At 39.0% G+C, this 19,825-nt stretch overlaps 1 protein-coding gene across 1 annotated transcript in view; it reads left to right on the top strand.

Annotated features, from left to right (window-relative positions):
* Positions 1–19,825, top strand: part of CTNNA1 (catenin alpha 1) — a 177,602-nt gene that overhangs the window by 126,257 nt on the left and 31,520 nt on the right. The window contains exons 8-10 of the mRNA XM_027096196.1: positions 5,248–5,328; positions 6,516–6,668; positions 19,415–19,507. Of these exons, the coding sequence (XP_026951997.1) occupies positions 5,248–5,328; positions 6,516–6,668; positions 19,415–19,507 (327 nt within the window). The remainder of the gene's footprint in view (positions 1–5,247; positions 5,329–6,515; positions 6,669–19,414; positions 19,508–19,825) is intronic.

Genomic DNA, 19,825 nt, shown 5'->3' with positions numbered 1-19,825 from the left:
AGAACCAGAACTTATCTGACAGAGGCAGATAGAATATGTAAGGATTGATGGACTTACCAATCTGTCATGTTAGAGATGGGCTAAAGAGTAGTTGATTTATCCCAGGTAGAGCCAGAGGATCTGAGAACATTTAAAATTCTAGGCTCTTAGAGTTTTGGTGAAATCACAGGGGACCACTGTTGAGTGTAAATAAGTATCTCTATTGCTGGGATCTTTCCTTTCAAAAGCCCTGTAAGAAGTAGACTGTCCACATTAAGCCTACAGAATCCCTATTTTTGACCTCGTCCTTGCCCTCCATTAATTGTGATTTTTAAGTTCTTTTGTTATCTTTACTAAACATGACCGAGAAAGGAGTAGGAAGGAGTGATGGTTACACCAATGATGATGAGCTGTGTGCCTTTTGGTGCTGTGACTTACAAAGTTTGGTTTTGGAGGCATGTGCTTTTTGGCAATTGTTGGTATTGGTGGGGTGGCAGAACTAGGATCATGTGACAGCCTAATTCTGTTGTGCTAGCATTGTGTTCTGTGCCCAGGGCTAGAAAATTCAGCAGTAAATTTTGGAGTGATGCACCTTAGGTAAAGGAAGATTTTCCATAGAAGTTTGAGCAGAGGTACATTTAGACCACAAAGATTTTTTTTTTTTTTTTTGCGGTACGCGGGCCTCTCACTGTTGTGGCCTCTCCCTTGCGGAGCACAGGCTCCGGATGCGCAGGCTCAGCGGCCACGGCTCACGGGCCCAGTTCCGCGGCATGTGGGATCTTCCCGGACCGGGGCATCGTGTCCCCTGCATCGGCAGGCGGACTCTCAACCACTGCGCCACCAGGGAAGCCCTAAAGATTTAATTTTTAAAAATTTAGTTTTGGCTGTGTTAGGTCTTCGTTGCTGCGCACAGGCTTTCCCTAATTGTGATGAGCAGGGGCTACTCTTTGTTGTGGTGCATGGGCTTCTCATTGTTATTAAAGAAATTAATTTTGTTTGTGAAATATTTTACAAAGATTTCTTCCAGTTAGTCATTTGTTTTTTAAAGGTTTTATGGTCTTTGCTATATATACTAAATTTTAATGAATGGCAGAGAATCTTTTCCTTCTCGTTGGAAGGAAAAACAAAAGTTTGTTCTCCCAGAGGTCACCACCAAAATGGGTAAAATCCTCCAGGAAATTCTAGTTCTTAATACTTAAAAAAAAAAAAAAAAGAAATCAATTACAAACTTAAATGTAATTTCCTGTATGACTTTTACTTACTGTTCTGACCCACTGTGATGTCATTCTGAACTCCTGTCAAGCCCATCACAATACAGGGTCTTGCTGAATTAGAGGTTGCTCTGAATTATTTTATCTCAGATTAGAAACCCTCTGAGAGAAGGATATGGCTAATCCTGCCTACTCCAGTGGATGTAGAGTGCTCAGTAAAGATTGTCTAAGTAGATAGAAGTCTGTCCACGCAGGAGGAAGGTGGAATGGCTTCTTCATGCTTCTCTTAAAGATTGGTTTTAAAAGCCTTTCACTGTCTCAGCCAAAACTGTGTTGCTTAGAGGCAGTCCCAGCTAATAACCTTTGCCTCTCCTCAATTCCGCTGATATTTACTTGTTGAGGAGAAGCTTTATGTTGAAACCCCAAACATACCATATCTTTTTCTTAGAAAGCCCTTTTTTCACTGTGTAGCAGGGGCATACATATCAACATTGAGTGAGTCCAGGTGGTCTCTCTGCTTAGTGGAATAGAGTCTCTCAATTAGGTGGGAACCGAGAGTCACTTATTTTAAAGATTCATTGGGCAAATTTACATAACAGCCTTAATCTCAAAGAGAAGTAAGATCTTGTTTTACAGATCAGCAAGCCTTCTACTTTCATCAAGCTCATTATTAAGTTTGTAAGTGTGTGTACTCACCCCTGTTATATTTTAAATTATTGGAACTGTAAACTTGCTATTTGGACTGGGTTTTTTTTTCTTTTTTTTTAAGGGATGCTTTGATTTAAAAGGTGGTCTGGGGCTTCCCTGGTGGCGCAGTGGTTGAGGCGCAGCCTGCCAATGCAGGGGACTCGGGTTCGTGCCCCGGTCCGGGAAAATCCCACATGCCGTGGAGCGGCTGGGCCCGTGAGCCATGGCCGCTGAGCCTGTGCGTCCGGAGCCTGTGCTCCACAACGGGAGAGGCCACAACAGTGAGAGGCGCGCGTACCGCAAAAAAAAAAAAAAAAAAAAAAAAGTGGTCTGTCTAGTATAACCTAAAAACTTGAGTAAGTAACTGCTTCTGAACTGCTCCCTACTGATTAATGAGGCATAAGCCTCTATTTCCTAAAGTAACAAGAAAGACAAATTGATTTTTAAGGTAGTTTGACAAAGAATTAACAGATTCATGTTGTGTGAATTTTGCTGTGTGAATGTAATTCCCTCAAAAGTCAAGTTTAGGGCTTCCCTGGTTGCGCAGTGGTTGGGAGTCTGCCTGCCGATGCAGGAGACATGGGTTCGTGCCCCGGTCCGGGAGGATCCCACGTGCCACGGAGCGGCTGGGCCCGTGGGCCATGGCCGCTGGGCCTGTGCATCCAGAGCCTGTGCTCCGCGGCGGGAGAGGCCGCGGCAGTGAGAGGCCTGCGTACCACACACACACACACAAAAGTGAAGTTTAAGGATTTGCTTTTATATAACTTTCTAAGTATTATAAATTCTTCTACCCAAATTGAGGACGTTGCAGGGAATTAGGCTCTCATGAGGTTATTGAACCCAACCTTTGGATTTCAGATAACAGATGTTTTCTGGAGTAAATGATCTATTAGAAACACCCCCCAAAATGTAGCTAGGTACAATGACAAATTTTACTAGGTTTACTTCAAAGTGAGTGCTTGAGTATCTAAGAAATGTACTGAGACTTTCCTGATTTAAGCATTAATTATGAGGTCAGTTTGATTTTTTTTTTTTAAAATTCAGTTTTAGCCACCTTTGCCTTAGATCCTGTTATTTTGATCTTTGAGATTGTCAGTAACTAATTATACTTGTCAAGTTGTCTTCTGACTGATGGCCATGAATAAATCACCGTTTACTCCTACAGGTAGAAATGCTCATATTTTCTCAGTTTTTGTTGAGACTCTTTGTTTTTTTTCCCCTTAAACCCATCAATATTAGTGGATTACTTAACTTTACTGACAGTACAGTTGGAGGAAAAGGTAAGGGATATGACCCTGACCAGATTTGACAGGGACCATATCAATGTGTCAGTTATATTTCAACTTTCAATTTTAAGTCCTTTTTTGTCTCCTTTCTGTCTTCTGCTAAATAACCTGTATCCATCAATATTCCTTCTCTTTTCTTCTAATAGCCCAGAGATGGAGGCAGAGGGACAAGTGTCATTGTCTCCATTTAACAGATGGGGGATAAGAGAGAGATTGAGTAACAAATGTACATTAAAAGGCACTCAGAAAGCATGTAACCACATCTCCCCATCCCCAGCTGTTTATCTACTATGCTGACTTATGTACTGATGGCATATCCATACCAGAATGTCTTGAGGGTGACCATGGGTAGAGAAACACTGGGTTAAATTCCTTTGTCCATTCATATCTCTTCTGTAATTACTATATGTTTTACAGAAAGAGCCACATTTGTTGACAGGCATTTTGTAAGGAAAAACTTTTAATATATTTCGTAGTTTAACCTAGTTGATGTCTTACTAGGTATTTCTAAGCACATGGCTAGCTATCTCTACCTGGGATAACTACCTTTGTCCCTTTTCTTTCAACTACCATCCATTTTGATTCTGCTTAGAATGTTCCCCAATGCAAATGTCCACTCAACCCGCTGACCTCTGAACAAATGCTGATTTACATACCTCTCTCAGAGTGGCTGATAGGTTCTTTTCTGTGCAATACAATTGCGTTAAGCTTAGCCTAGAATTTTAAGTAATCTTACAAAGCATACTTATTTGGCCTGTATAATATACACTGTTAACTGAAGTAATCTGACAAAGCATTCTTATTTGAGCTATATAAAAATATGTTATTAACTCCTATCCATCATGGTACATCTTAGTTTTAAGACTTGTTGTTTCACATTGTTTTAGTGCCAGGTGCCATCTTTCACATTTTGACCTTCTTCGTATCTCAGAGTTCTTCAAAATCAGGTATAACCTGTTTTGCTTGCAGTTCTTGGAGAGCTGGTTCGTTAATGAAATTGTTGTATGCTGAACCTTTTTTTTTTTTTAACATATTTATTGGAGTATAATTGCTTTACAATGGTGTGTTAGTTTCTGCTTTATAACAAAGTGAATCAGTTATACATATACATATATCCCTGTATCTCCTCCCTCTTGCGTCTCCCTCCCACCCCTCTAGGTGGTCACAAAGCCACCGAGCTGGTCTCCCTGTGCTATGTGGCTGCTTCCCACTAGCTATCTGTTTTACATTTGGTAGTGTATATATGTCCATGCCACTCTCTCACTTTGTCACAGCTTACCCTTCCCCCTCCCCATATTCTCAAGTCCATTCTCTACATCTGCTACTTTATTCCTGTCCTGCCCGTAGGTTCTTCATCACCATTTTTTTTTCCTTTAGATTCCATATATATGTGTTAGCATACAGTATTTGTTTTTCTCTTTCTGATTTACTTCACTCTGTATGACAAGACTCTAGGTCCATCCACCTCACTACAAATAACTCAATTTCGTTTCTTTTTATGGCTGAGTAATATTCCATTGTATATATGTGCCACATCTTCTTTATCCATTCATCTGTTGATGGACACTTAGGTTGCTTCCATGTCCTGGCTATTGTAAACGGAGCTGCAATGAACATTGTGGTACATGACTCTTTTTGAATTATGGTTTTCTAAGGGTACATACCCAGTAGTGGGATCGCTGGGTCATATGGTAGTTCTATTTTTAGTTTTTTAAGGAACCTCCATACTGTTCTCCATAGTGGCTGTATCAGTTTACATTCCCACCAACAGTTGCATGCTGAACCTTGAATTAAAATATAAATTTAATTTTTCAAGCAGAACTTTAAGCAAAAGTCTCACCTCTTGGCTTCTCTTATTTTGGCAGAACCCCCTCAATTTCCATCCTGAAATAATATGGAGCCCCTAAGAGTTGTAAAATTAGCTTTTTATGAACAAAGCCACATGGTGCTCTCCCCAACCACCTGTATGTCCCAACTTGGGGCTAAAAAATTGATTTTTCCATGTTGATCTGAACTTAGTTATGGACTATCATTACATTTCCTTGTAAATTACTGCAATGTGCATCTCTTTCCTTGTTTTCCAGGCTGGACGTAAAGAAAGAAGTGATGCACTCAATTCTGCAATAGATAAAATGACCAAGAAGACCAGGGACTTGCGTAGGCAGGTAAGCTGGAAGAAGTGTTGATTGCTTTCCCAAGTTCTCACTTTAGTTGTTTTGGTTAAAATCCCAACAAATACTGGGCACATAGTCTTTCTTGAGTTAACGGATGAATTTTCACAGAAAACTGACTATCTCTATTTGTTTTTTGCTAATAAGCTTCTAAATGGCTAATAAAATCTCTTGGGGACCTGAAATAATACAGTCCCACTGGAATGGACTGAATAAATTAGCTCTAGTGTGAAAAGGATGTTCAGGTAAGAAAATCAATTTAAAATGACTTGGGGATCTGTGAAAATACCCTGCAGGATCTTGTGATGTTAACTTACAAACAATAGAGACAGGAATTGAAGTTATTTATTTGACTTGCCCCATTCTGATTTTGATCCTTGATGGAAATGTGTTTCTAGTATAAATATGGTGGATATAGAGGTATTTGGGGCCATCAGTTTTCTGAGTTAGTAAGTACAGAGGGTCTTTCTCTTCATTTAATGTTAAATAATCCCATTAACATTTTGGAATTAAATTGAGTTTTAGTCTTTAAGAAAAAGTTGGATTGAATTTGTAAAACAATGTATTAAGACTTAAAAAGAAGTTGTAATAGTAATACAAACAATCTCCTGACTTAGTGGAGAAACATTTTATTGTTCATGTCTGATATAAAGCAGAATTAAAGATGGAATGTATCTATACGTCTTCCTTTTGGTAAAGTAGTATCACAAATGGTTATAAAGATAACCTTTCAATTTTAAGGTTCATAGAGTGCTCACCCTGTTCAGATAAACCAGAAAGTGCTTTTTTTCTCCCTTCTCAGTTTTATTTAGCCAATTAGGCTAATTATATATATATTTCAAGCCTATGTGCCAATTCAATCTAGAGCTGTTTTCTGTTCAGTTTTTTATTATTCCTTTAAGATACAAGCTTTCGTTTTGTAATTCCCAAGAAAAAAAGGATTTTATTTTGAAAACTGAGATTCTGTTGCTGAAATGCTATAACTGTAGTATAAGCTGTTATCTCCACAATTGTGTTTCCTGTGTTGCAGATTATATAACTGCATGGCTTACATGAGGGGTCCTCATATAAGTGCAGCCAAACTGTCATGAGCTTCCATTAGATTTAAAAGTGCAAGAGAAAAAAAAGCAATCTAGCTTCTTGGTAGAAATAAAATCAAATTTTTACAATTTAATTATTAGCTCCGCAAAGCTGTCATGGACCATGTTTCAGATTCATTTCTGGAAACCAACGTTCCACTTTTAGTATTGATTGAAGCTGCAAAGAATGGAAATGAGAAAGAAGTTAAAGAATATGCCCAAGTTTTCCGTGAACATGCCAACAAATTAATTGAGGTAAGTGTATTAGCAGTTTTATTAATTATGTGTAACTTGATGGACTGTGGTGATTTTTATCCACAGTATTTAATCAGCAGAAAAATTTAGGGGCTCATCTAATGTACAATATGTGTAAGATGAAAGTCTGTCATTATTAACGTCTATCCAAAACTACCATTTTGGTCAGTTTACATTAATTACATACATAATTAGATATAGGTAGTCTTTATCTGGGAAACTTAACATCTCCTCTTGGTGTTAATGCAAATAAAATAGATCATGACATGCTTAAACTCAGAAGACACTGTAGAAAGTAGTGGCTAGAAGGTGGAGCTCAGGAGTCATACTGCCTGGGCTTGCATCCTGGCAAATTACTGAACCCCTCTGAATTCCCATTTCTTACTATAAAATGAAGATACTAATGATACCTATCTAGGGATTATTTTGAGATCTCAAAGAGATGCTGTATGTCAAGTGCTTAACCCTTTGCCTGAGACACAGACTCAGCTCCATCATCTTGTTTTAAAATTGTAGAAATTGGGAATTCCCAGGTGGTCCAGTGGTTAAGACTCTGCACTTTCACTGCCGAGGGCGTGAGTTCAATCCCTGGTTGGGGAACTAAGGCCCCACAAGCCAGGTCACATGGCACAGCCAAAAAAAAAAAAAAAAAATTGAAGAAACAGAGCCCTAATGTGCTGCTAATTAGATATGTTTCGACAGTAGATATCTGTATGTTAGTGGTTGGTTTTTTTGGCTATAAGAAGAAAGAGTGAGCTGCTATTTAATTTCCAGATAAGTTAGGCTTGCCTCCTACCTTTTGATTACTGAAATTATGTTACTGTTTAATTGATTTCATTATTACTTTATTTCAAAAATTTGACACACTGTAAGCATATACCCAACTTATTTAATTTTGTAACCCTAATGTAAAACATCTAATATTTGGAAGAGATATTCTGTAGACCATTTGGTAAGTTGGTCATTATGTAAGAACAGAAAATGGGCCTTTTATGTAAAATGTGTTTCTTGTACGTTTGGATTTATAGTGACATTAGGCCAGGTTAGTACCATAAAAATATTCTAAGGAAAACATCAGTTATCACATTAAATGTGTTACTAATTTTAAATCTAGTTTTCTTTGAACATTAATAGTTATTCTCACCTGAATTAATTATGTGCAAAATACGTAGGTCAGTCTGCTATTCAAGTTACTTGTTCTGGCATTTGGTTAGAAGACTTGCGTTTTGTGTCTCCATTAAGCATAATCTTTTCACAGTAGTCATATGACTGCATGAGGTGTAACCTTCAAATGTACAAAGATTGTCTTCACAAAGATTGTCTTCAGGAAGCCAACCTCCTGTAAGTAGCCTACATCTTAGAAAGTGTGCCTGTGAGGCAGGAAGCAAGGACACTGCCAGCCCATGGCCTTGGGTAACAGGTAGCAGTAATGGCAAAGGCATTGGAAAGGGCATCTGAAAGAGTATGGCAGGCTGAACCTCATAGGGCAGCCTTTTTCTGTTCTACAGCTGGAGGGCCCTTTATAAGGACCTGCTGTACAGTCCTCAGCCTCTCCATCCAACAAAACTGACACTTGTTGAGCACCTGCTGTGTACCATGTATATGCAAATACAATGTACTTTCCACATTCTCAGGTAAGGAAACAGGCTTAGAGAGGTTAAGTAACTTGCATTCCTCCCACAATGAGGGCTGTGTCACTCAAGCTTACTGACGTAGTGGACAGCCTTATGGCCAGTAAGAAGCACTAGATGGACCTGGTGGGTTCGGAGACCTGCTCCAGGAACTTTGTCCATGCTTATACTTCTTATTTCATTCTGAACTAACCAAGGGCCCCTTAATATTTAATTTTGATATTCCCTGTCACAACTGACTTCTGACTCCTTTCTTCCCTCTCTCCCCTCTCCATGCCCTCCACCCACATCGTCCCACACACATAATATATGTGTATTAAATGACACATGGCTTTTCATTGCTTGATGCATAACCAAAGGCCTTGTAGTATCATTCTGCAAACATTTAAACTACATTTATGGTAATAGAGGTCCTAGGGTATATAACTGCATGTGTGCATGGAAAGGAAATGAATTTTTAAAGTGTTTGTTATAGAAGCCTCAAATTCCTGATTCAAGGCAGAACTTCATTCTTCAATGACAAGCCTTCTCCTCCCCACACTAGTACTTTTGTATTATAATGAAACACTGAATTAGTGAGAGACTTGTTTAAAGCAAAGGTAAAATACTTTATTGTGATTATTTTCTTAATCTCCTGACATCTTCCTTTCTTTTTATTAGTTCCCCCTCTTAAGTGGAGTAAATGTCTGTAGGCCAACTTCGGTTTTAGGGGCCATTTGCCATTTTTCCTGGGGTTTAGGGGGAGTAAGGGTGCTATGTGAAAGTTGGGAAGGGCTGGTGGTGATAGGCCTCTGGCAGGAAAGGAAGGACTCAGATTCTGCAGCCACTGAGAATTCTGCCAGATATGTTTGTCCTCCTAAAATATTGAAATACAATTCTATCACTAACCACCTGCAATTAGCACAGACTCCACAGGTAAAGGGCATAATTCCCAGTAAGATCGTCCTCACTATAGATGCCAACTGCAAGTTAGGGGAGTCCCCAGCCCACCTGTACTTCTGACCCAACTGTCTATAAATTCAAGGGTTCCCATGACCTCTCATCCCTTCTTCACAAGACTGCCCTCATTTCAAATGCCAGCTGCAAGGTTGAGGGTCTCCAGTCCACCTGCTCTTCTGATCAACTAGCTACAAATTTGGCGGGTTTCCATGGCCCACTTCAGGTTCATTAATTTGACAGGACAACTCATAGAGTTCAGGAGAGTGCTATCCTTATGACTGCATTTTATTGTAAAGGATACAAATTAGGTCCATCCAAATGAAGAGACACATACGGTAAAGTGCGGGAAGGTCTCAAAGACAGAGTTTCCTGTCCTCTCCCCGTGGATCAGGGTATGTCACCTCCTGGCACATTGATGGTTCAGCCAGGAAGCTCCACTGAGTTTCAGCAACCAGAGTTTTTACTGAGATTTCATTATGTAGGTATGATTGATAGAATCCCTTCCTTCCGTGGACCTTGGTTTTTCCTGAAAGCCCCCATCCTCTAATCACATGGTTGGCATGGTGGCCTACCCATCCTCAGTCATCTCATTAGTCTAACATATATAGGGGCTCAGCTGGAGTTACCTCGTTAGCATAAATGATGAATAAGAAAGACACTCCTGTCACTCCTGAAATCTCTCAAGGATTTAGAAGTTTCCTCCCAGGAATCCAGTGCAAAGACCAGACATTTTTTTATTATACAACACCTCCCCATCTTGAAGGAATGTGGAGTGCATGGTTTTTGGATAGCTTGCTACCCAGCCATAAATACGACATGGAAGAGGTAAGACAGGGCAGGTTTGTTTCTTGCAGCTTTATGTAGATCCTGTTTGTGGCCATTTACCCAGCGATTTACCACTTGTTTTATCTGGTGTTCCTTGCATTGTTTGGTTTTACTTTTCCCTGGAGGTTCGCCCGTTCGGAGCCCAGTTTTCTGATTGAGTCCATCTCTTCTCTCCTAAGTGAATGGTTCTTTCTCATAGAATCATTGATTCTCCCTCTGGTGTATAAATCCCCTTCTGTTTAATATCCGTGTATTGACACTTACCCTTTCTTAGACTCATTCTGTAGTGGGAAACTCCCTCCTTCCAGAGGCGGCACCTTCCACTGGTGGATTTCTCTGGTTGTTAGGAATGGGGGGCCACAGTCTCCTTCTCTGGAACACTCCCTGTCCATCTTTTTACTGCTGCACACAAATGAATTGAGAGGAGCTATAAGTGAAAATAGACACCTGATTTCAAAGATGTGGCATGGAAAAAGAATGTAAAAGATTTCATTATCTTTTTTATTGATTACATGTTGAAATATATTATCTTGAGATTAAATATTATTTTTTCTAATCTCACCTCTTAATGTGGCTCACATTGTATTCCTGTTGGACAGCACTAGTCTAAGTGATTTCCTCAGGCCTTTGAGAGGCTCTCTTCATTCTGCCTCTTCTCTGAATGCTTGCCACTTAAGTGCCAGTCCTTATTGAACACCTGCTGCAAGAGCGGGCGGATGGACGTAGAGCAGCCAAAGCTTCCACTGGCTTTTGGGCAGTGACCTCACAGTCAGCTCCAGGATTTTGCTTCCAGAGGTGCTGCTGCTCACCTCCATCTTCTCCATCCTGGTCTGTGTGGGTGCAGTTGGTTGTTTGACTCTCTCTGTTTTGACACTCATGCAGTATAAACTTCTTAGATTCAGTCTAGTGTTCTGTCCTGTCAGGACTATTGCTGGCATTGCTCTTCATATTATTGACAACCCCTTCCAAACTTGTATCATTTCTTTCTTTTTAAAAAAATAAGCATATCTTTTCTCCTTTTATCCAGTATGTTTATAAAGTACTGTCTAAGACAACCCATGGGATAGAAACTTTCTTTCAGCTTGCCACTAGAAATCATTGTGTTGATTGTACGATTCTTTGTGTATAGTTAGCTGTTCAGCCAGTTACAAACTCCTTAACTTTTGTCTTGATCTCTGTCCCTGCCCACCCCGGCCAAATAAAATAGTGTAAAAACGTTATGCTATAATTTGGGTTGTCGTGTAAAGTTGCTTCAAATGTACTAATAGTTTCTGAGTAGTATTAGGGATAGCATCCACAGAGAAATGGGAATATTATGGTACCTTCTCTGTATACCACATTATGGAAATACAAGATTAGCTTGAAGCATAAAAACCACATACTGACTGGTGAGGTTTTATGAGCAGAAGTGGATTTCTCCAGCCCCTCTGTGTGGGCATAGTGTTTGGAAGGCTGTGTGGTGCCTGCTGCCTATTGGAGCCTTATTAAATGACTGTGATTTTACTTGGGAAAGCAAATAACAGAGTGTTTGCTGTGTGGCTGCTCTTATTTTCTCAGGGTCTGACTAGGACCTCTGACTGCCTCACACTACATTTGTCAGTGGGATCTATTACCTCCCCACATGGTATTGAATCCCCTTTTCTTATGTGAAGGGTACATAGAGGTTGTGCGTCTCAAGGCCAGTGAGTAGGGGAGCAGGAGCTGAGGGTCAGTGTTGATGAGCTGGTGACCCTTCTGTTCACCGTTTTCTTCTGTTAATGATTTCTTTATATTGCTTGTCAGTTTAGTGTATTGAGGTGAAAAATTTATTTTCTGTCAGAAATATTAACCTTTTTGTCAATAATGCAACACCCACGTGTCCTTTTTAATTGCTTCATTCTTTGCCTACCTCCTTTGCTGTGAGCAGCTTAATAGCTAAAGAGCAATCAGTTTTCCCTTTTTAATTTTGCTGTCTTCTGTTTCCTTTTCAATTTCATGAATTGAGAGTAAAATAGGAAAAATACAATTCATGAAATCTTGCCTGTAAAAACTGTCTATCATTTAGTATCCCTTTCCCCTCAGCCCGAGACACTGTACAATAAGATAGTGTTTTGTTCATTGCCTTGTGAATTAAGAACCAAAAAGTAAATGTAACTGGTATGATTTTGAGCTGGATTATCATTACTTGCTATGTCCCCCACCACCACCACCCCAGGACCAAGTATTTCCCATTATCCAGGACTTTATAGGTTGTGGCTTTATTGGCTTGAAATGTGTATTTTAACTGCAAATTGAATGATCTTCATTATAACTTTTATTCTGTGTTGTGCTTATAATACGCAGTAAAGTGACCTTGCAGAAACCTCTGTAAGGGGCATTTGAATTAAACACTGACCTTATACCATCTGCCTGTGACATCTTGGATATTTTCTCAGTACCTCTGTACAATACTATAGGCTGAAATTCTTGCAAATGGCCAATCAAATGAAGCTTCAGTTTTCCAGGACAGTAGGATGTTTGCATGAAAGCAGTTGGGTATTCTTAGGGAAGAATGCTGACCTCAGAATCAAGAATTTCCTGAGCATATTGAGCTTGGTTTTCTCACATTTTCAAGGGTGTGTAATTTCACATGCATGGGGTTGTGTAAGACCAAAGTGTCTTGCCTGTACTATTTTAACACCTTAACACCAAGCTCTTTTGGCTGAACTGAACCACCTAGTCAAATTTTGGGATGGTCAGGTGAAGGCAAATGGATGTATCTTGTTCTCAAGGAGCATTGAGATTCTTTTCTCTTGGAGTGTTGGCAGGAACAATTAAGGAAGCACTCTGCCCAACTCTGGCCCTGCTTCAGAAAAGAGTGTAGGCCCTCCTATTGCCTCACCAGTAGACCTGATGGACTAGTGTTTAGACAGGCACCCTTCCTAGCCTTATTGACAGATTATTCAGGAGATTAGACAGAAATAGGGAACTTTTTAAGTGATCTGTATAATAACATGTAAATGGAAATGATGACAATATCACCTGGGTGGTTATCTACACATGAAAGCCTTTTTAAAAATATCACATAGCCAAGCTGTTTAAAATAGTTTATGATGTTTTAGTAAATTCACAATTTCTAATCCTGTTACTAGAGATACTTATATCTCTAAAATTAGATTTGGCATGGCTTATTTTGAACAAAAACATGTAAGAGAAATTAAGGTAGATGTAGAAAATCAGGACGTAGGAGAGAAATAATACACAATTACGAGCTATAATTGCCATGCTTGAGTTTGGTTGTGTTACTGCACTTCCTGGTAGCATGGAGGAAAGGAAGACACACAATCAGTTCTGTATTCTTGTCTTTAGAATGGAAGAAGTATGCCCATTTTTTCATGGGAAATGAGCCTATCGTAAAATGTTAAAAAAAAAAATCCTTACTTGGGACTTTTACATAAGGGACAGTGAATGATTTAATACATAGGGTCCTCAACATTTTAGTAATAAATGTAGTGACAGAGTCCACATGATTTTTTTTTTTGTAAATTCCCTCTAAAATGGCAAGGTCATAATATTCAGTTGACACTGAATTGAGTTCCAAAGAGCTGTGATGAGGAGCTAACCCAGCATGTGGCCTTCCGTCTCCCAGTAACAATATTAGGAGAACTGAGGGCTGTGAGTCTGTGAGTCCAGTGCTTCCTCCTGATCATCCCAGTGTAGCTTTCTTTCTTTTTTAAAATAATATTCAACCTTCCAGTTTCTTTGTGTTTTAAACGTGTCCTGTAAAGAGCATATGTTTAGTTATTGTTATTCAGGTTAGCAGGGGTTTTTTTCCTGTTAATTAGGGAGTTTTGTACACACACATTTATTATCATTATGACATGTGGATTCATTCTTACCATTGCATTTTTGTTCTCTCTTTCCCCTTCTTAACCCTGCTTCCATCCCTCCTCCTCTGTTTCTAACTCTCCTTCCCTCTTTTGGATTGATTGAGTCCTCCCACTTCCTTCTATTCCCCCCCGCCCTTCTCATTTGGAAATCATACACTCCATTTTATTACTAGCAACTCTGGATATTTTAAGCATGCATGTTTAAATTCAGAGGTTGAGGGTAAGTAGTATCTTTTCCTCCTTCTGAAACAGTATGAGAATCTTAGAATGCTTTGACTTTAGTTATTCTCTAACTTAGATGTTATTGTTGTCCAGTAGTTTGGTTCTCTTAATTTTTAGCCCCATGAGTTAGACACTGTTGGTATTGCTTTATTCACTTATTTCAACTTTTGCATAAAATTTATCTGATACCATATTTTCATTGCTTCCCATTTCTTCTTGCATATTAAACCTTCCTTCTGGGATTGCTTCCTTTTTTCCTAAAGCATCTTTATTAAACACCTTTAGTTGGGGCAGGAAAGATCTGTCTGGAGTAAATGCTCTGAGATTGGTTTTTTGTTTTGTCTTAGTGTCTTTATTTTGGCTTAATTCTTGAAAAAATAATTTTATTGGATGTATAGTCCTGGGATGATTCCCCCCACTGCCTCCCTTCAGGGATTTGAAAATATTATTACCCTATCTCTGGCTTCCATTGTTGCTGTTGAGAAATCAGCAGTCAATCTCACTGAGCTTTCTTTGTAGATAATTTGTATTTACTTTCTGGCTGTTTTTAAAATCACTTTTGTTCTAAAGCTTCACTTCAGTGTGTCAGGGTGTAGATTTCCTTTTATTTACTCTGCTTAGAATTTATCTTCCCAGATCTGAAAATTGTTTCATCCATGCTGAAAAATTTCAGCTGTTACCTCTTGCAGTATTGCCTCTTTTGCATTCTCCCTGTCTTCCCTTCTGAAATCCTCATAGTTGAATAATAGACCTCAATTTATCTTTCATGTCTCTTAATTCCTTTTATGGTTTCATGTCATGAAAATGTCTTGGTTTTCCTGAATAATTTCTTCAGTTTGACTTTCCAGGTTAGTAATTCTCTTTTCAGCAGTGTCTAGTCGATATTATTTTAAATATCTAGAAATGGTAGACATTATTACTTTTCTCTTAAAGTTCTATTTTGATCCTTCTCAAATCTGCCTAGTTATTTCTGAGTGTGTTTTTCCTTTTCTATACTTTGTATCCTTTGTGTTATCTCTGTTAATGTAAAAAAACATATTTCTTAATACTCCACTTTTGATCGTTTAAGTATCTGCAAGTCATGGATCTTATTACACAGTTCTTTTGCTCAAGATGCCTTATTTCCTTGTGTACTTCCTGTATTTTTTATTGTGGGTTCACATTCCTGGTATTTCGTATTTGGGAATTCTTTGAGGCCTGGGTTTAGATTACTTTCCATCAGAGAAAATTTCCATTTATATTTACTTCTGCCAGTTGCTTACGGATACTACTAATACATGACCTCCTAAACCTAAAAGTTTTGGGGGGCCAGATAAATAATATAATTTCTATACCTAAACCCCTGAGGAGGGCCAGCCTTTGGTTAGAATTTACAGGAGAGACCTTTTTTTTTTCTCCTCCTTGAGGGAGTGATTAGGGCTTATACTGGCAAGTATCCTACTATTTTGCTCTTCATGTTGACTTTTCTCTTAATTCACTCTTTCACTTAGGATGTTGCCTTTTGGCTGTCCCAGCTCTGTGCAGAGTCTCTCATCTAAGGCATCTACCTTATGAGACCCATTAAAAACCCAAGTTCTGACCACAGAATGGCACACATACTCCCTTCATAAACAGTTTTCAGTGCTTGCTTACCTCTCTGAATTTCTGTTTTCTCATTTCTAGCCTCTGCTGATTTCCCTTAATTACTCACCTGCTTACCCTACATTTTTTTTTAACAGCATGATTGAGGTATAATTTATATACCATAAAACTCACCCATTTTAAGTGTACAATTCAATGGTTTTTACTAAGTTTACAGAACTATGCAGTCATCATCACAGTCCAGTTTGGAAGTTTTCTGTCACCCATGTATGCTTCACTTTTTGGTTAGCTATCTTGTTCCTCCTAATAAGATAGCCAACACCCGTCCCTGGAAATTGGAAAGTTGGAAGCTTGACCTCTGTTTCATCATCATTTCTTCTGTGGGTTTGGAAGTAATTGTTAGAAATTTCTTCAGTGGTTCTGAAATTTATATGATGTGCAGTTGGGACTTCTCTCTTCATATATGACAAGTTTGGAAAAGTTGATTTATTATTACTTTGGATTTTTTGAGAGTACAGAGAGCTTAACCATTTTGAAGAAGAAAACTCAGGTGGTAGCTTGACCCAAGATCACATGGCAAGTGATGTAGAGTTTGAGCTTCAACTTTACGGCATGCTACTCAGGTCGTGGTGTCACTACTTAAGACTTAAAAGCTCCCTGTTCCACAATTCTTGTCACTTGTTGCACCTCCACAACAGGTATAGGCTACTGTGAGAGTAGGTCATTAATTTATTACCAAGAACAAAAACAAATCTCTTCTTGTCTTCCTGCAAAGGTTCCAGGGTAAGGGGCAGTGGGAAACAACTTATGTTTGACTTAAACAAATTTTAAATTTATTTAAAGTCATCAACACATGTATAACAGAGGAAAATTTGTCATAATGGTATATTTTTTCCCCCTTGTAACCTTGTTTCATACATTTTATTTAAGTAAAGAAATTCTAGAGCTTTCCTACATGTCTGAAAAGTTGTCTTTCCTGTCATGTACAGATGTCATATTTGTTGATTTGACACAGCCTGGCTGTGACAATTTTTTCCTGCACAGCACAGATTATTACTGGGCTACTCCTAAAACCAGCTAAAGCCCAGGGCTGTTCTTTGGTTTTTTTCAATCAGGGAGTTGAAAGTTTTCTGAAATGTTGTGTTCTTCTACAGGGTCCAAACTTAAATGGGATAGGCAGAAGTGGTGCAAAAGAGGCCTCATGATTCCAAAGCTGGTAGTCATAGTGTCAGTCTTAGCCGACCTCTTAGATTAGCAGGAATCTAAGATGTTTAAATTGTTAATACACAAATTACTGTGGTAGCAAAGATATAAAAATTTATTCCGAGAGCAAATTAGAGATGTTACTCATCACTCTCCAAAGTCTCCGGTCTGCTACGTTCTCTGGAAGTTAGCTGCTCTGAGTATTTTTAATTCAAACTTCAGAAACTTCTTCAGTCTACTGAGCTGCTATCCCAGATTTCTAGAGCCCCACAAAGAGGTATTTAGGAAGCCCCTTCCCTCATTCCCAGCTTTCATGGCAGTCAAGCCTGGCACTAGTATATGAGGTTAGCTTCTCAGAGAGCTGTGGTCGAGATGTTGCATTTGCACATTTGTCATTGTTAGGAGTGAGTGGCGCTTTCCCTGGAGGGTGAATTGAAGCTCATTCATCTGGAGAAGACTGTCAGTGACAGGTGCCCACTTCCTCCTCCCAGGGCAGACGGGGTGGCCTCCTGAAACAGGCAGTGTACTCTTGTAGAACATTAAAGTAATGTTTTTAAAATAAAGAATAAGTCTTCCCAAGTCTTGTTAGGATTTGTATCAGGGAACAGGAAAGATGGTTTACAAAAGTCAGCCATTTCAGCCTTTAGCCACACACCATCTCATGTGTCTGATCTGTAGTAGATAATATTTATTGTAATCCTTTGCTTCTTAATTTAATTATTTTTTTCTGAGTTTTACAGATTCATAAAATTGGGAGAATATAAAATTATACTAGTAGTGGCTAGAGAGTGGAAGGCAGAAACAGTGACAGACCTTCCTGAATCTAACATTTGACTGGCCTCCGAAAATGGTGGGCATGGGGTGGGACTAGGGATCTTTGTTGTCCCAAATTGCTAATTCAGTCATCAGCCTCAAATTTTATATTTGGTTTCAAAATGCCTTGTTAAGGCAGTGAAGCAATAGAAGCTGTGGCTTCATAAACACATCTAATTTAAGCTTTCTCCTTCAGTAGAGCATCATAAAATGTACATTTGAGGGATAATGTTTGTAACAGTTTTATCTTCTACAGAATTTAGCTTAGGTCATATTTTGTAGCACTTTTAAAGGAAACAAATAGAAATCAACAATTATCTCTATAGACTGTCATCATGAATAGAAGTGCCTCTTTGCTCAGGTCCAGTTGACACTGGAAAGTGGAATTGTAACCTTCAGGGAGTATAAATCTTACTTCTTTTGTGTGATTTTGAAGGCCCTTACCCATTAAAGATCTGACTTAATTTTCTTTTTCCGCACATTTTTATGTTTAAGTTCTATGTTCTTTTGTTTCTTCTTGTGATTAGGCATTGCAGGATTGTGATAGTTCGCAGTCTTACAGAAAGCTGATAATCCCTAACTGTAACACTGCGAACAACAGTAATGGTATATAATTTTTCTTGTGCCTTTATCTGCTTAACTTGGGTGGAGGAGTGAAAATCAAAGGTTATTGCCATTGCCCTTGTTTACTCTGGCATTTTAAATTCTCAGAAAGTGCCTCTGTTATTCAACTGCCTACGCCTCTATCATTCATAACTCAGTTTGCAACTGGGGTAAGATATGTCTCAGCACTGTGTATTCAGTTGGTCCTTGGTATTGCTAATGGAATTGGCAAGCCTGTTTATTTAGAAACAGTGGTAAGTGATCACAGCCCTAGCAGCCGCTACAGAACAACATTCTCAGCACAGCCAGAGCTTCAGCAGAAGTATGATACAACTTGGAAAGATTGTTTCTGGCTACATGAGTAGTGTCATTGAGGCAGTTGGATGGCAAGGTAAAGATTTTAGTTCAAATGAAATAGCATCATTCAGGAAACAGTCCAGCTGTCAGTGCTTTTGAGAAACCAGTTAAAAGACAGTTTTGCTCTTAACTATGGGATATCATCTCTGTTTCTTCTTCCATTTCTGATGAGGGTGGACTTGGGTCCATCTTGATGTGTTAATGCTATTTTTTTAATTTGAAAAATAGCCTTGCGTTCAAATAAAACTCATCTTGGCTTAAAGTAAGCATCCATTCACCTGTCCAATGAGAACAGCAGCTTAGAATTTCGATTTCCTTCCTTTAAGAACAGCTGCAGAGTACATTTTATTTGAGGGTGCCAATGATTCTTTGGTGCCTTTGGTTCCTTGGTTTTTCTCACGTCTCACACCAGGAGACCCTTTTTCTCAACTTACTGTTCAGGCAGGTTAGAGCCCATGTAAAGCTGGTGAGTTACAAGCCCTAGGATCTTTCAGTGTTCTGCCACCAGCTTACAATGTGACCTGTGTTATGAGTTTAATTTCCTTAGCACAGAGCTAAAAAAATTTGTCCTCATAAGCAGGTAATCAATCTGTGAGAGGTAAAACACTTTTGGTGCTTTTGTCATTTGTTCTGTAAAGGTCAGGGATGGGGTAGGTGTACATTTGTTTTCCTTTAAAGTTAAAAGAGAAAAATCTTCAAAGGTCTTTTTCATCTTTTCTTCTAGGTTGCCAACTTGGCCTGTTCCATCTCAAACAATGAAGAAGGTGTAAAGCTTGTTCGAATGTCTGCAAGCCAGCTAGAAGCCCTCTGTCCTCAGGTAAAGTACAACCAGCAATGTTTAAGGTTTCACCAAATTGGATTTGGGTTATTAGAGTGGGGATGAGGTTTATTTTGTTAGTTTCATTTTTAGGATTTTAGATAGAAGTCTTGAGGACAGAACGCTGATCCACAGTCTATATAGCTTGAGAAATTTGTTTGACTTTAAGCGATATTCCCTTAAGGCATCATGTGTTACTGTCTCCTTGCCCTTCATTAAAAATGTATAGTGTCGGGACTTCCCTGGTGGCACAGTGGTTAAGAATCTGCCTGCCAGTGCAGGGGACATGGGTTCGATCCCTGGTCCAGGAAGATCCCA

This window comes from Aethalodelphis obliquidens, unplaced genomic scaffold (assembly GCF_003676395.1).
Source record: "Aethalodelphis obliquidens isolate GAN/ISIS:26980383/991018 unplaced genomic scaffold, ASM367639v1 scaffold4, whole genome shotgun sequence".
NCBI lineage: Eukaryota > Metazoa > Chordata > Mammalia > Artiodactyla > Delphinidae > Aethalodelphis > Aethalodelphis obliquidens.
The sequence above is the reverse complement of the archived record's forward strand: the minus strand, read 5'-3'. Positions and strand labels throughout refer to the sequence as shown.